Source organism: Python bivittatus, unplaced genomic scaffold (assembly GCF_059951505.1).
Source record: "Python bivittatus isolate LINGU-HERP-01145 unplaced genomic scaffold, Pbiv_v1 ctg000160_np1212, whole genome shotgun sequence".
Classification (NCBI taxonomy): Eukaryota; Metazoa; Chordata; class Lepidosauria; order Squamata; family Pythonidae; genus Python; species Python bivittatus.
Window position 1 is genome coordinate 3118467 of NW_028277076.1, and position 17304 is coordinate 3135770.

General features: G+C 41.4%; 1 protein-coding gene across 3 annotated transcripts in view; it reads left to right on the forward strand.

Annotated features, from left to right (window-relative positions):
* ASTN2 (astrotactin 2) overlaps window positions 1-17304 on the forward strand; it is a 274360-nt gene that overhangs the window by 75698 nt on the left and 181358 nt on the right. For all 3 annotated transcript variants that reach the window (XM_088146943.1, XM_088146944.1, XM_088146945.1), the window contains exon 3: window positions 4279-4657. In XM_088146943.1, coding sequence (XP_088003069.1) covers window positions 4279-4657 — 379 coding nt within the window. The remainder of the gene's footprint in view (window positions 1-4278; window positions 4658-17304) is intronic.

A 17304-nucleotide genomic window follows, 5' to 3' on the forward strand; every position in this document is an offset into this window, starting at 1 on the left:
TAAAAGGTAACCCCAGTTTTGAATTGGCAGGTACACTTGGAATGATATGGTCAGTAAAAACAAAAAAAACCACGCACTGAACAGAAGACAGAATTGATGAGGTTCAAATCCTCTACGTTCTCCAGATAGGGTTGGGGGGAAAAAATCTGGAGAGTGCTAATAACATGAGAATAAATGAATAATGGGATGATCTGGTATAAGGTCATTTCTTGTGTTTCTGGTTCGGACATATATTTCCTTTAGGTGTCATTTTGGGTATTTCTTCCCATGAGCCGAAAAGATCAAACACAGCAGAAAACATGCTGGAAGGAGAGAGAGACAGACAGACCGAAAAATATAACCATGCAAAGTCATGGTCCAAATTGCATGAGCATTTCAACATCTGGGAGAATGTGCTCCTGCCTGACTTTCTTTCCTTTCCTTTTGAAAGAATTAATTTCTTCCAATAAATGCAGGCTGTGCAACCAAGCTGCATTAATTTGCACTAATGATCGAGCTATCCACTGAGATTAACTGCTTTTTTTTGTAAATGAGCAAGGAAGTAAATAAACAGTATCATCATAATTATCATTTTGTTTTCCAGTTGTTATTATTACTCTTAATGTTGCCATCTCCAGGAAAAAAAAAAAACAGGCAGTGAAGGTTCTGCAACAGAAATGCTTGCTTCTGGCCCTGGATCTGACCTGTTTGTAGGGGTTTAATTAATTATCTGATGGTTGTACGGGCAATAATGATTCCCCAGCAGGTTTGGATCAAATCACACAGTGGTGGGGGCAGGAGGCTTGCAGGTTAGAGACTTGTGGACATGGATCTAATTTTAATAGCAGTCTTGTTTCGGTCATTGCTATGGGTTGCAAAGATTATGAAGCTCGCTTTTCTGGTTGATGAACAAATTGTGGGTTTCTCACTAACAGTGGGAATCCTTCTTCAGCTCTGAGTCGGAACCTCAGGTTGATGTTTGCATTGCCTTAGGGGAGGCTTTTACATGCCCTTGAACTTTGTATTTGAGCTTGGCATGGAAGCACCTTGTCTACCAGACATCAAATATAGACACAGTTTGGGGACTCTAGGGTATAAAAAAGGAACCTCTGTGACAGCTATGCCAGACAGTACAAAGCTGCTGCTGCTGCAATTTCATGTAACCTTTTGGAAATTTAGGTTAAACAGTATTCATTGCCGTGAGCCACCTTCTGCTTCTTCAGGTGAAGAGGTGGCTAAGATATGCAATTGCCATGACTGTTCTTGTGTCCCGGGTTAATCAGATTCTCTATGGCCGAGGGAGGTTCACCATTCAAAGCATTTTTTTTTCATCTTCTGAATAGCTCAGGGTTTTGATGAAGCTTCATGATTATTCCAAGATCAGGGAAGACACATTTCTTGAAATTCTGCTGGTTGAGGCCTTTTGCTCTTCCCCACTCCAGTTTCACTCCATAATCTAGACTGAAAACATCAGTGAACAGTGTCTGGAGCACAACCCTCCCTCCAAGAACCCTTTGCATTCTTCGGGATAGGATCAGGTCCAAGGTCTTCTCCCAAAGGAAAGAGATGCTCAACATTAGCATTAGAACATCAACCATTAGAACTTCCCCACCAACAGTGTGGAAAGAGATACTGTATGGGGTGGATGATACAGTATCTCCAGGAAAAGAAACTCTCCAAATATTTTTCAGTGGAAGGATTACCCCTTAAATAGTGACAGCTGGTACCATAATTTGCCTTCTCTGGGACTGGAAGGGGTGGAAGTGAAAGATGCTGGAGAACTCTGGAGAGGGGACCGTAAACCAGAAGATAAAACATTCACACTTTCATCCCTTGGACACCTTATCACTAAATCCTCATACTCCCATTCTTAAGAAATTGGCCAAAATTCTGTTGTTGTTTTTTTTTAAATATCTTAGCAAATGGGGTGAGAAGTCACAGAAAAGCATTGGGGGAACTTTCTTAATGCAAATCTCTGCTATTGATTGCATGGCTTATCTTTTCCTTGCATATAACTTCTTATATACATCATCCCCTTTACTTTCCATATATAAAAAATTCCCCTCTCACCCCTATGGGTGATCTGTGTCTTTCTCAATCTCGGATCCTCTACCAGAGGCCTGGGAGTTTGAGGGTCCTGCGCAGTATCTTAGCTGATCCTAGCACTGCACTCTTCTGGACAGAGAGCTCCAATGTTGTTCCTGATGTTTATATATATATAAATAATTCCCTTTTCTTTCCCTTTCCCTTTTAATTAAACATAACAAACAGGAAAAAGAAAGAGAAAAGGAATATAGGCATCTCATTCATCTGTATATGCATGTACATTTTTATCCAAAGCTTTCAATAAAGGATGAATGTATTTCATTACAATTGTCCACACACAGCCTCCTTCCCTAAGCAATTTGTTCATAAACCACAAGGATACTTGGAGAAACCTAAGTTCTAGAACCTCAAGTAGACCTCTGGGTGGTTAACCTTCCTCCAAGGAATAGCAAGTTACTTTCTCTAGCTAACTCCTTCATTTCCCCACTTCTTTGTAAGCTTCATAATGTGAACCTGCTTTGCAAACCTTGCCTTCAAATCTTTCAAATAAGCACTTTGTAGAACATGGACTTGCATATTTTAGTCAGACGGGTTATCTTCTTGTTAAGATTGCTGTTCTGTCTTCCTGAAAATGAAATTCAGTTTTAAGATGAAGCTATATGGAAATTGACCTTTTTTTTCTCCCTCTGTGATTATTTTTTATTCACAGGAAGTCTAAGACTTTCAAGAGTTCCCACAGCAGTTGTAATTCTGCCCCCTTGTGCATACTCTATATCTTGGAAGGGCTTGTATCTGCTATTAAATTTATGCTCTTTGTGTATACGGTTGGCATAGTACCTAATAGAGACATACATAATATAGATTTTTTTTTTTGCAAAATAAGCTGATTTCTTGGGCACCTGTCTGAATCATGGTCCTCTGATTAAAAGAGCTTAAATCCCCTTTCACCTCCAGTTTTTGGAAGGAAGTGGGTTTTAAAAGTGGGCACACGCGATTCTAAATCAAAGATTCTTAATCAAAGATGCTTAATCAAAAATACAGAATTCCGCTTTATCTATATCTGTCTGCTAAATCCACACATATCATTAGGCATTATTATATTCTTCTCTGAATCTGTATAAGGCTGGCCATAAATTTTGGGAGATTAAAACTGTTAGTTTCACAGTACTGTAATGAAATACTAGACAGTAATGAGGATTTTGTTTACAACAAACCCTGTCGGATGTTCAGAGTTTCTAAAGGCTCGCTAGTATTAAAAACAAAGAGCACACACAAGGATATCTATGTTGGCCTCTGAGAAAAATCAAAATAATATGCCCCTTGGGGCTATTTTTGTTATTGCACTGTTATTTTTATTTTGGTGTTCTTGTTATTATTCTGCCTGCTGCTCTCTCAACATTAATGGAGAGGGTTTTGGAGAATACAAATATGAACACGAAACGAAGAAGTTCAAACCATGGGACTGAGAAACCCAATGCAGTTTTCAAAGGCTTGCTTTTGCAACCACCAGTGTGCCTGTACTGAGTGTGGTTTGCAAAGAAAGATTTAATTTGGACCCAGTAAGCACGTTCTAACCACTCCTCAGCAGGACAGTCTGAATTCTAAACACAAGCTTGGAGCAAGTTCCTTTTCAAATCTCTGCACTTGGTCTTCTGCTTCTGGTGCTGGTATTTTGGGGGTACCACCGAGTGTGGCATTTTTAGAAGCCTATTATGTAGGAAAATAAGCAGGCTCAAACCTGGAGAATTAAAGGGCCATGTCCTTATCAGCGCAGAACAGAGTCTTATAAATCCACTCCAAGAATGCTAAATTTCTCCAGGGCATGGCCTTTCTCTCTGAACCTTTTCTACTCTTTTTTTGTGGGTGAAAGGAGTTGAGAGATGTAAATAATCCATTTTGGAATGCCACATGGCCAAATAAAGCCTTTCTCAGATTATCCCTTTCTTTTCCCCCTTTTTCCATCTGGCCTCTTCTCCTTGGACAATTCTGCATGAAAACTAGATTACAACGACCCTCTCCAAAATGCCACCAAAGGTTATCTCCTGTTTGCCTATGTATTTATCATCCTTTGGACTGGGTGTGATCCATGCTTGAGCAATGGGTGGGTAACCGAAGGATCAGTTTCTGAAACCAAAGGTGGACCCGTTGTTTTTATAGGAGGAGAAATGCTTTCCAAACAATACTGATTTGGGACTGACGGCAAATATGAAGAATGCTATTGAAATCCTCTTTTCTGTCTTTTGTTTCCTTTAGGGTGGACTGATCGCTCTCCTCTTGCTGCTGCTCGTGTTCACCATCGCCTTGTATGCCCAGCGGCGTTGGTACAAGCAACGCCGGGTCCCCCAAAAGAGTGCCAGTTCTGAGGCCACCCATGAAATCCATTACATTCCCTCTGTACTTATGGGGCCCCAAGGCAGGGAGAGCTTTCGGAGCTCACGGCTTCAGGGTCACACCTCAGTCATCGGCATGCCCATCCGTGAGACCCCCATCTTGGATGACTATGACTACGAAGAGGAGGAGAACCCTTTGCATCCGGAGCACGGCTACAGAGACGGCGAGTTTGGGAGTCAGACCGGGGTGCCGCTGGACAGCTCGGGCAGGAGTGGAGAGAAGCTTGTCTATGAAAAGAAAGGTTCGTTGACTTTGGTTTCCCATTCCTGTCTTGGGCTGAATGCAGGACCATCTTGGTGGTTCAGGAAGAGGAGCAGGAAGGCAGTATGTTGAGTGGGCAGTTTTCCTATTAAATAAATACAGTGGAGTTTGGACGTGTTCAGTCATTGGTTTGCAGAGCCTGCCTAGAATCCATACTCTGCTCAAGGAGATCTGAGTGGCCCCTTTCCAAATTTCCATTTGTCTGTAAATACGTTTTAACATATATATGTAAATGCAACACTCTTTTAATGGCTGTACGTATTTCAGAGCACTGTAGCTCTGCAGGGTGAATTCTGCTGGTGTGGCAAACGCCAGCTAAAAAACATGTGAAGGATCTGCAAAATCCCAAGAAAAGTCGGGTGAGGGAGCCCCGATTGTGCTCAGTTATAAAGCTGAGGATTTGTTTTTGGAAAAGAGTGATATGCAAATGAAATCAGTGAATAAACAGTGGCTTCCCCCTCCTCTGAGCCAGGCAATCAATAATTTATTGTACTGGTAGACCTCCCTCTATAACCATAGTTCTCTGGACAATATACAAACCAATTAAGCATATTGTGTGTGTGTGTTTGTGTGTGTGTGTGTAGAGAACAGCATAGTAAGCAGGATCAAAATCTGCAGGAGGTAAAATAATCACAGTGGTAAAGAGAGGGCATGGCGTTTTGTTTTCCCTTAATTTTTACAATACTTCCTCACATTTCTTGACAGAGGTTGGAAGGATTTCTCACTTTATAAGTTTCTGTCCCCCTCTTGCTTTTGAAAACTTTCCAGGTAATGAGAAAAGTACAGTTTCGTTCAATGTAATTCCACCTACCTCCCCAGCCAGAGTTTTTGATCTTCCAACTACGCCTCACATAAAGGAATTTGAATTTTATGGTTTCATTTAAAACAGCAAGGAAGACTATCCATGTTCCAGATTGCTGACTGCATGCTGGGCTAAGTAATAAATGTGACTGGTTTATTTTTGGCTTAGTGTGATGTGCGAACAGGGGTCAGTGAATAAACCATGAATTTGGGGTAGTACACTACAGTTTGAATGGGTGATTTTTCATTGTTGATGTTGTGGGTTGGCCTATCAGTTGCAGTGATCCTGGTGTTAGTGTGATGTGCAAATGAAGATGCATGCATTGTTTGTAATTTTTGGGGTTCCTTCTTCGTTTATAGAACATCTGCATCATGTTTTGCAAGGTGAGGAAAGAACAGTTGAAAACAGAAGGATATAGACAGTGACCAAGGGACACTCTGGATTTCTAATTAAACTGTTGTTAAAACAAGGGATATCGTAACATGATGTGTAAACAATGCATTGTGAGTGAAAAACACTTTTTTTAAAAAAAAAAAACTCATTTTGATGATAGATTCTGGGTGTTTCAGGAGGGTCACACAGCTATCTATGGTTTTAGACACTTCTTTGGTCTCCAGAAGATCTGGCCTGGCGATTATGACTTTTAGAACTCCAGGTAGCTCCCCGCCCGATTTCTAAAGTCCTTTTCAAGCAATGAAAAACAGCCTCAGAAAAAGAAGGTGGGGAAAGTGCCAATACGTTAAGAAAGGAATGTCAGAGAGGAATGTGATTCAGCATCCTACAGATTTCTCCTGTGGAAAACCATGCGTTCCTAGAGAATTATCTTAGCCCACCCAGAGTGGTATGCAATATATGTAATTTATGTTTGGTCTTGGGATCTTCTACTTTCAATATTTGGATAACTTGCACATTTTCCAATTGGGTTGGCCTTTTTTCTGCCTGTGACTGTTATTCCCATGTACAAGAACAGGAGCTGAGATCCAGGATGGGTCTGGGAGGATTGAAATCCCAACCCTTCAGTGGATATATCATTTGAAGCAAGGCTGTCTTTGTTCTTACTGTGTCAAATACCAGCGACTTGTTTCACCTAATTGCAGAGGATGAACGTGGCAATGATTTTAATTACTCTGTAAATTAAACGTTCAGTGCAAACTGCAGATTCAAGTAACAACATCATGTCTTCAAAAGAAAAAGAAGGAACACAGCACCTTGTTATTTCTCCTAAAGCTTTTTCTCCTTCAAATCAAGCTATCTATGAATATGCCAGGAGTAGACCAATCATTGTCTGTTTTATTTGTATGGGACTGCCAAGACTGCCACCAGGGAATTAAGGTCCTCAGTAAAATGTCTTTATTCTCCTTCTGTCCCACCCCACCCCACTTTCTCTCCCTAGTCATGTTCTCAAAGGCAGCCACCTACACCCGCATAGAGAAACCACAGTGCAAAAACTGTTATAAGAGGCTTATAAGTACCCTGCAGCTTTTAATTAGGTTAAATTTAGATGTCAAAAGAGATTGTGTTTATATATGTATTTTTAAAATGCAGCAGTTTAAGAATCTGTAGAGATCTGATCTCACGCTTGGATCTTATTATTTCCACTCTTCTGGTAAAGCTAACATGGGCAGGACAGTGTGGGTGGGTGCGGATACAGCCCCTCGGTTTCTTTGCTATCGCTGCCACATGTTTTATCAAAAATTAATTTCAAGATACTCAAGTACCCAAAATTCCCATATACGTACGTGCGCATTGGAAGTGACTCTCTTCGTTTCCATCTTCACCTTCAAAATTCTCAATGCCACGTGAGTTAGTTGAGTAGCTGAGTTCACTGTGCCACAAATTGTTCATCTTTCTGTTTCTTTTCTGTTTCTTTAGCTTCTAGATTAGGCAGTGTTTGGGGGCTAGTGGGCATAGTTGAGATTTTGAGAGTGTGCTGTGGATGCTCATATAAAATGGTGGTTTGAGAGGGAGGCCTGTGACCAGTCACAAAATGCCCATTTGCTAGAAAGTGGGGTGAAGTGTGCTTCTTCCAACCCCCTCTATCCCCCAAGGATACCCTCTACTGCAGCTTATCTTTCTTGCTTTTGGGGTCAGGGGACCCCAACTTCAAACAATGTTTTGGGTTTCAGGCATCCATCATTTTAATTTCCATGGAGCTTCCAGGATAGCAGAAACATTTTTGAAAATACAGATGAAGTGGGTACTCTTCAGCAGTCCAGTTTCTCATTTATTTAGCCAGCTTTAAAAAATACATTTAACTACTCAAGGAACCCCATGGGTGCCAAAAGAACCGTCTATGAGTAAATGGAACCTTACGGACTTTGTATGACCAACCTCTGCTCTAGCCAGCTGGCTGAGTCTGGGTCAGTTGTCAAAACCTAGCCATCACCTCTCCTTCCCCTCTTTTGCTTAACCCTAACTAAACTTCACACCTGCAGAAAGGTTCTTTCTCTCCCAAGAAGCTTGGGAGCTGGAAACAGTCCAGCCTGCCTGGACCTCTTGCTCTGCGTTTTCTATGCTGCTCTCAGTGCTGTGCTTTGCTAAATCAAAAACAGAACAACCCTCCATACAGTTTTGGGGCTGTGTGTGTGTGTTTTTTCCGTTCCATATATTAGATGCTTTCTCCAGAGTGTTTTGGCTAATACACATTTGATTACCTATATTCTTGGCCTTGTCTCTCAGAAAAAAAAAAAGTAATAAGCAGGAACTCCCCAACTCTGCTTTACTGAACTGTCATTAGGAAATGTTTAATATTGTTAACCTGCAACACAGCAGTAAACTGCCTCCGAACAAGCAAAAGCAAAGAACACATTAATTTTTCAATGGGGAAGCAATTATGCAACAAAGGGGAGGAAACCCAACCAAGTCTTCTGCTATAATTGAACCAAGCCCCAGTTCTTTTAAAAAAGAAGTTGGTTTCTAACCCATAAAGGCCATGTCCCTGGTTGGTTTTCAAAATAGCACCTCTCTTCCTTTCTGTGCTACGTCTTCCCTGAGAAATGGCATTGATCTTCCTAAGATGGTGAGAGAAGTGATGCTAATGTGTTATCTTATTTATGCAAGTCAAATACCAAGGAAAGCATGTTTGGAACTATGCATGATTCCTTCACTGCCAAAATAAAAGGAATCACATTGTCCCCAAAGAAGACCAAGCAAGGTAATTACATAGGCTACATTTTGTGTTTATAAATACATCCTTAGAAATAATGGTTGTAGAAGAAAGAAGCCTGCAAACAATTGAGTTGTTTGCTTTTTGCTGAGTCTGCTCTCCAGGTGTTAAGTGTGGATGGGCTTTCTATAATGGATGAAACAGCTGTTCAAAGAGATAATGACTTCATGGAGAAGACGCTTTCAAATACGAAGCTGCCCTTGGACAACTTTTCAAAGGATTGACCCATCATATTCAAAAGGAATGTTGAGGTCCAGCAAATCCTCATGGCCCACCTTCTGCTTGAGCATGCTCCGTAAAGGGGAGCCACCAGCAAAGTACTGTCTGCTGTAAAGTACCATATTTGGGGCCATCTTAAGCCTCAGCAGATGTTAGCCTCTAGCTGGCCATGGCTGATTATAGGAAATCAAGAAGGATCTGAACAGTAATTGGATAAGGAAAAGCGAGCAGCAAATTCCAGGGCTATAGGCTAGACCAGAAGTTCAAAAACATCCTGGAATTAGGCAATAACAATCCACGTCTAGAGTTGTGAAGAAAAATGTATGAATTCAGGGACCAGTGGTCAACTCCACCCAACAGCAACCGCCTTTTAACTTCATAAGTATAGCTGTGTAAGTAATATAGAATAGAAGAGCCAACAGTCATTGTTTGCTTGCTAAGGGAAGAATGGAGAGCAATGGTGTAAATGGTTGTTTAAACAGTTAAAAACAAATACATCACAGGTTTCTGTGGAAGCTGTCTGAGATTTGGCCAATGGACTTTCTTGCAGCTGTGAAATTCTCCTTCCCTAGCTTGACATCTGCACAAGCAAATAATCTGTGTAAGAAATGCCTGAAAAAGAACCTATGTTTCTGAAAGCTGGGTACAAAAATCTCCCTTCGTTTAAAAAAAAACCAACCACTTTTACTTTGGGTGATTATTCTTTAAAAAACGGTTGAATCAGGGAAATGTATGTAATAAAGAACACCATTAAGGAGTTCTTTGTTTTATTTATTTTTAAGGGCCTCATGGCGTATTTGCAGCACTGTTTAGAGAGGTTTTGTACTTAAGGAGATATGCCCCCCAAAAAAATAAGATTAGGAATTCTGCCCGTACCCAAATCAGCACAGAATACTTTCCTACTTAAGTAGATGGTAAGATGGACTGGATTTATCAAGGCCCTCTCTTTACCCCCAACTGAAATCATGATTGCAGTAATGCACCTGTTGTGTATCTGCTCCTGTGTCAATACTGAGCAAGGGAGTGTTCATAGATAAGATGGGTCTTGCTACGCGTTGGAGATAACTTGTTATATCCGAAGGCCTGATGAGATGACATCCCTTCTCTCTTGACAGTTACTTCGGGCCCTCCAGGGAAATCTCTCTATTCAGTATCACAAACTGGAAACTTTTTCAGGGGAGGAGGGAGTGTCACAAAAGTACAAACAGCTTTGCCAACGGAGCTGTCACTGAAACCTTTTCAAGGAGTCATTTGCGAGCGATAATTGTCTTGGAAGACATGTCAACCTGCCATCGTCCCTCCGACCCACTTCTGGCTTCTTCTTCCCACGCTCCTTATTTGAACTCAGGGTGGAAATAATTCATGCAAGAGAGACGGACTTAGAGTGAATGCCAGAAGTTGAAGTAGGACGTGCTGGCAGCATTCAATGGTATTGTTGTCTGGCATTTTGCTATTTCGCTTGAAAAGTAGAATAGTTCTTCTTTTATCAGGAGCTCCTTCGATCAGTTCCATTTGTTGTGTCCCTTGGTTTACCTCCTGGTTGCATTCAGGGAAGGAGGAGTTGAAATTGTTTCCTGAAACCAAGGTGCTCTTCAGCTCCTGGAATTCTCAGCAATAGCTGTGCTGGCTGGACAATTTTGGGATTTGGAAGCTACACATGCTTCTGTCGGCCTGATCATCTTTTCCTCTGCCTATTGCAACCTCTTTATTTCTTTTAAAGAGGACTGCCATGTTGGAAGAAAAAGTTATCTTACCAAGTCCGTTTCTGAGCCGGGAGTAAAGACACTGACGAATTGCATGAAGTTAGGAGATTTATTCTTCACCCAAGTGCAGAAGCAATGACAGCAGGCAGTTAGGTGGGCGGCCGCGCTGGGCCCCCTCCCCACAGTACCTTATATACCTTCTGTGACATTCAAACCCACGTTAAGATGTCATGACTTTCTGATCCAATCAAAGCCAGTTACCTTGATCCATACTCCTCCCCTTACCCAGGACCCCTTTCTCTGATGCCGAATAAGGTTCTTCCTTTCTGTATGTAAACTAATTTCTATCACCTTGCGTGTTAACAGCCATATGTAAACATACATCCCTAAGAAACAAGGTCAGGACCGCTTATCTTTCTTTGTGAGGGGTCATCTGAACAAGAAGAGACTATCCGGTCAAGACAGTTTATCTGCTTATATGAGTTGCCGCCTTTCCAGTCAGGAAGAGGCAAACCATGTCAGCAATTAACACATCCTTGAGATTTTGAAAAGTGTTAAAGGTCTCATCCTCAAGAATGCAACCTTTTGATAATCTAAAGTACAGTCAACCATACATACAGGAAAGGGAATATTGGCATTTTGCTAGGCCTGCTTTTACTTCATATTATACAATATATAAAGATAAATGTTTAAACATCTAAATGTCTTAATATATAAAAATGTCTACATGCCCCAACCTTCTAACAGCCAATTGGAGGACAGATAGCCGTACAGTGAAATTCAAGACACTCACCTACCTACCCTGTGGTCACCTCCAAATGGACGAAGATCCAAGCCATTGCTCCTGAGAATTCAACCAGAATCCTCTTCTCTTTTGAAATATATTCTGCTCTGTCAAATTGAGGGAGAACTGCAGAAAGTATGTATTTTATCAATTTAGAGATTGAGGAGTGTGGTGTAATTTGCCTTACCTGTTTTGGGGCAGAGACACGCAAAAGGAACTTCATCTTCTGATAGAAATAAGGCAACACACCTTAAGGGTTTGTTTTTATAGTTGATTTTTCATGGATTACTTTATTTTAATTATCTACGGGGTATTTTCAATTGTCGATGGGGTTTTTGATTTTAACTGGGAGCCGCCCAGAGTCACCCGTTGGGGGGAGATGGGCGGCATACACATTTAATAATAAATAAATAAATAAAATTAACCGTTGTGATGATGATGACGATGACGATGACGATGATGATCTGCCGTGCTTGATTTCTCCTTCCCATCCCCAGAATCTCCATCTGCAATAAATACGAATGGGGCCATGAATTCCTTTGAATTCCTCTCCCCCTTCCCATCTCCCCTTGTGTTTGCCTTGAAAGCAGATGGCTTTGATTTTTGCAATAGTTGCTAAGATTTAGTACAGCACAGTTAATCATATGCTTCTTATCTGTTTCCCTGTAAACACACAAGCTTTTCACAGAATCTGATTACAAGACAAAGCTTTGCATGGAAGTGGCACACTGAGGCCCCAAGGCATGGGGCAATAAGGTTTAAATCAAGTGGCATCTGTTCTTCAAGGCAGATTTTTTTCTCTCTCTTTCTCACCCTGACCTGGTGTTATTTATAAAGTAAATATTGTCCTTTCCCTAAAAAGAAAATAGAATCCCAGCCGTTTTCTGAATAAATAGGACAGGCCTGGGTTCCTGGGTCAGCAAAATGGTCCAGTTAACGCCACATGTCTTAACCAGAGCTAGGCAATGCTCCAGGTGTTGGTAAACTGCATTTCCCAGCATCCCTAGGAAGCACCACAATGGTGGAGGATGTAGAAAGATGCAATTCACTCAAGAGAACCCCAGATTGCCTGGTCCTGGTCTGCATAGGGAGTTGAGGATTAAACCCTGGAATCATCTGAATGCTCTAATGTGAAGCATGGCTCTCCTCTTGCGCAGGGTCAGTTCTGAAAATATGGCAATGGTGTCCCGTATTCTTCTACACCCATTTTATCTTTGGAAGAATGGAAGGGTCATCAGTGCATGAAGGCAGAGAAATTTTCTGCTGGAAAACTGTGGCTTGTTCAATGCCTCCTTTTCCGTTTTCCCTAACTCCAATTAAAAAAAAAAAATCTTTGCCTTTCTAACTGCATCATGTGTGGCCCAATAGACCTTTTTATTGCCCCCTCTGCCTTGGAATCCATTCCCCACAACCACCAGAGCTACATGTGATCACTCTGTTTTTTGTCGATTTTTTTTTTTTTGGTTAGGGGGAGTTTCAAGGGAAGTAGAGAAGGGGGCAGGAACTGTGAAATTGAGATGATTGTTGATAGCCTGAAGTAGTGGCCAGCAATGGGAACTTGGTATGGATGTATACTCTCTGTGTGTATGTGTGTGTGTGTGTGTGTGTGTGAGAGAGAGAGAGAGAGAGAGAGAGAGAGAGAAGGAGGGACTTTGGTCGGTGGGCATCGTCTTTCTCCATATTGGTTCTCCATGCCTTTGGGACTTGGAAATGAACAGCCCAAACTGGTTTACCCTCTTCCCGTGTCCTATGGGAACACTGAAAAATAATCTCATTCATTCATTCATTCATTCATTCATTCATTCATTCATTCATTCATTCATTCATTCATTGGATTTAGAAGGATGCCCAATTCCATAAGGGTTTTATTTACCTACAGTATTTATTTGGAAATTATGTGACCACTTTCCATTACAGCTGGAATCAACCCAAATGCCTCCTTTTTATTGTCACTAGTCCTTGTGGTTTTAAGGCAATGAAAAACATCTCTAAAATAGTGATATTTCCAACAGGGAAGAGGAGTGAAAGGTCTTGCTGTTTTTTCACATAATTATGATTCAAACATGCTTGCATAGCCTAGCTAGGGAGGAAAAAACAAAACCTTAGCTTTTCATGCCTAGGCATTTTTTCAAAATAGTTTGCACTCTTCTTTGAACATGTCTACCTTTTTTTTACACTGTGCATGGGATACTAATAAAAATATCCTTGGGGTAGTGATCGGGCGGCCCACGAGCACTCCTTGTCTCGATCTGTGTACATGCCAGCAAAGGAACTTTGCATGATCAGAATGAATTGCATTTTCTAACCCAGAGAGTAAATGCTTAGCTTTTGCATTAACCTGCCTCCAGCATCTATCATTTTGCTATCTCTTTACAAGGCAGACGGGTGTCTGCCCCAAATCCTTTAATTTTCTAAGTGCATATACATACTTGGTGGCCTGTAAAGGCAAAGAGATTTAGAACCGGAGGCCACCTGCTGAGATGTGGGATATGAGAGGCTCCAATCTTTCCAGTCATTCACTTACAGTAAGAGGAAGAACTGAAATAGTGGAAAGAAAAACAGACTCTCCATATAAGGGGAAAATCAGCAAAAGAAGCTGCCGATGGATGGGAGAAGTCCCCACACCCAATTTAGCGGGAGCAAAACGGCATATACAGCCTGAATAGATCCTTGCTATTTTAAACACTGAGAAGAGAAATGCCCAACATTAAAGTAGCCCCATGGTAATGTTATATATATCACGTTACATCTTCCTTCATTGTGTTGGACAACTTTATTGATTGATTAGCTCGATTTATATCCTGCTTTTCTTCCAGGAATTCAGAGCCATTACCCTTGATTTTATCTTCACTGAAACAACCTTGGGATAAGCCTGAGAGACCGTGACGGGCCCATAGCAGTGGGTAGAGCTGAACCTTCACTGCTGTGCCCCACTGGCTTGTTCATGCCATTCTCAACCCCAGCTAACCTTCACCAAGGTCATAGAAAACATCCTTGGTGGCAGGAATCTGAGTGTTGATAGTGCTTGACCTCACCCATCATATCATCGGCATATCTTGGTTTCGGTGTAGTGTGTTGTATGAACCTAGCCATTGTTGCTTATAAACCCCAGATTATAGCTTAGCTTGCTGCAGAAGTCCACCAAAGTGTGGTTAAAGAAGCCAGAGTTTGTTCAAGCAGGCTGATGACAGGAAATGAAGAAGGATCTGAACAGTAATTGGATATTTTCCAGGGCTATAGGCTAGACCAGGAGTTCAAAAACATCCTGGAATAAAGATGCACCATTGCTTCCTCCTGCTTGACTTGCTTCAAAGCCAAAAAAGCACTCCTGTCTTTCTTTTTACTCTCCTGAAGCAGCCAAAGCGGGTCAGATGCACATCAAGGTGTCTCTTCACCTGTATTCTAATCTCAATAGTCAGTCTGAGAATAAAATAAAAGTTTGCTCTCCATAGCATTTGGGAGAACTGCCTTGATACTTTAAACCTCTTGTTTATCTGGGCAAGCTTCTCTGATTTGCTGTTGCCATGAGCATCTGTGTCCCCCCCTTCCCCCCACACCCATAGTTTATCTAAATTTTCTGTCTGTGTTGATTGTAGCTTTGTCTGCATCTAGGAACGTTGCTTGGAGTTTGGTCCATAACGATGAATGTTTGATGAAGCTTTCTAAATTATTTATGGGCTATCTTGGAGATAGGTTGCAGGCTGGTGTGGAACAAAATTAGCCTGGAGGTGTTCTTTGTTTGCTGAAACAACAAGGACTGTTGGAGGATTCAGAGGAATTCGTTTCCCCCTTGCCCTTTCGAGTTGCATAGTTTCTGTCGCTTCTCCTTGCTTAACAGAAGTTTTTGTCTCTACATAGATCTCGTCAAGCTGATTCCTTGCAGACCATTTAGGAAAGCATGTTCTTTAACAGACAGGCTATTTTTCTCACAACCTGCTTAGCCGGGTCAGTGACAGTCTTATGGACTACATTTACGCAATGGGCAAAGCTTGATTAGGGTTAGCCGTGGTTTGTTTCTCTTATGGTTGAGTGTGTCATGCAAAACCCAGCCCATCTGATAGGTTTGTGGTTCAGTGTATTGTGCAAATCCATGAAAAACGGGTTCATTCACCCACCAAGTTAAAGATGTTGCATGAACATAGATCTAGAAAGTTAATGAGTTTTCAGACGAACTTGTGGTATCCAATTGCTTCCTTAAAGCAGGTTGGGCAATGTTTCAGACGCCAGCCTGCAGCTGAGGGTTTTCACATTCTGGAAAGCTGCAGGAGGGTAGCCAAAGGAGGTGTGATATCACAGGAATGGGGTGATGCTGAATTTGTTCATCTCACTTTTCAGGTTTGGGGGGGGGTTAGGGTGGGAATAGGAGCCCAGAATCATTAGTGTGGAAGACAAATATTTTATTAGGAACATCTTGCCAGGAAGTGTTCCTCTTAGAGACCTGTTGGAGACAGTGCAAACCCCAGAAGATCCCTGAAGATTCAGAGCCATAGATCTCAAGTCCAAGCATGCTGAACTTCAACATCAATCTCCTTGAAAATAAGAGGCTGTTCCTGAATAGCTCTCTACTCCCAAGCCCTAACTGCTTATTCCATGATGGGCAACAGATGTCCTTGGACAGACATTCTAGAAAATGCAGCATAAAATCCTACAGCTGAGAGAACAGTTCTTTAGCCACACCTGATCTCAACCAAGGTAGCTCAGTAACATTCTGGTTTCCTCAGCTTCTGCACTTTGGTTTATGTTGTGACTGGCCTTCTAACCGCCTCAGACCTAAGCTTCTTGGAAAACAACATTTTTCTTTTTCTGTCGCTTCGTTTTTGTTCTTCCCATGTTCTGAACTATGGACTGTTGATCTCTCTTCTTGAATTGCAGAGCCCGGAAATCTTCTAGTCACGCTTGATGAAAAGTCAAGCTGCAAGCCCTGTTATGCATATTTAGTTCTTATTGTTTATTGAAAATATAACTTATTTTCCTAAAGGAATAACAGGGCATTTACAAAATGGAGATAAAGATATTAAAGCAAGTGATAACGCCATTACAATAAAAGCATGGACAGCATTAAGAAGAAGAAAAAAATTCAAAGGACCAGTTGATTAACTTGAATATAATTTAATAACTTGAAGGGAGATAGCAAGACAGAGTTCTTTCTCCATCAATTGAGGAGGTCTAATTACAACTGGGTGGTGGCAAATCCTTGTTATAAATGACTTGTTAGGAAATGAAGCTTACAATATATCAAAATGAGAGCCATGAGTATGGTTGCTTCAGGAAGGGAATGCTCTTTCCCCAACCCTAAACCAGAGTGAATCTAGGCAGAAGTCCTGAATATATTACTAGCCATTACATATTTTTAGCCCACAACCTGAAGGCGCAGTATCAATGACAGCATGCACATAGTGCTCACTGCTGATCAGTAAAACTCAACAAGCCAACCATCATAGTATTTGCATTTTCAGCTTGTAGCCTGAAAGATCAATATGTATGTGCAATGAATCTGTAGGCACACTGTCCAAAATACAACCCTGATGCAGTTCAGGGACTAGACATAGCTTAGAGGTAGACTATTCCCTTTGTGTGTGAAAGGTACCAAATTCAGTCTCCCCGTACAAGGAGAAAAGTCTTTTGTTGAAGCGGTGAAGAGCCACAGCCAACCAGTGAACACTGTCCTACATTAGATGTGGAGTTCTGTGTAAGGCTACTTCATATATGCCCAATTACACAGCATATACGAAGCTGGTTGTGTTTGGAGCAACCTATCAGCCCTGTAAAATAAATAAATGAATACCTTTTGTAGGAGTCTCCAAACTTGGTGGAAATTAGGGAAATTCTTAAAGAAAGAAAGAAACATAGATGCCTGCGGGTTTCACCAGAGGAGCAGCAACAGGGTGAAGGAGCTGGCAAACTAGTCACTGATCATGTTTCAGATTCAAAGTATCCTTTCCAAGATCTTTCT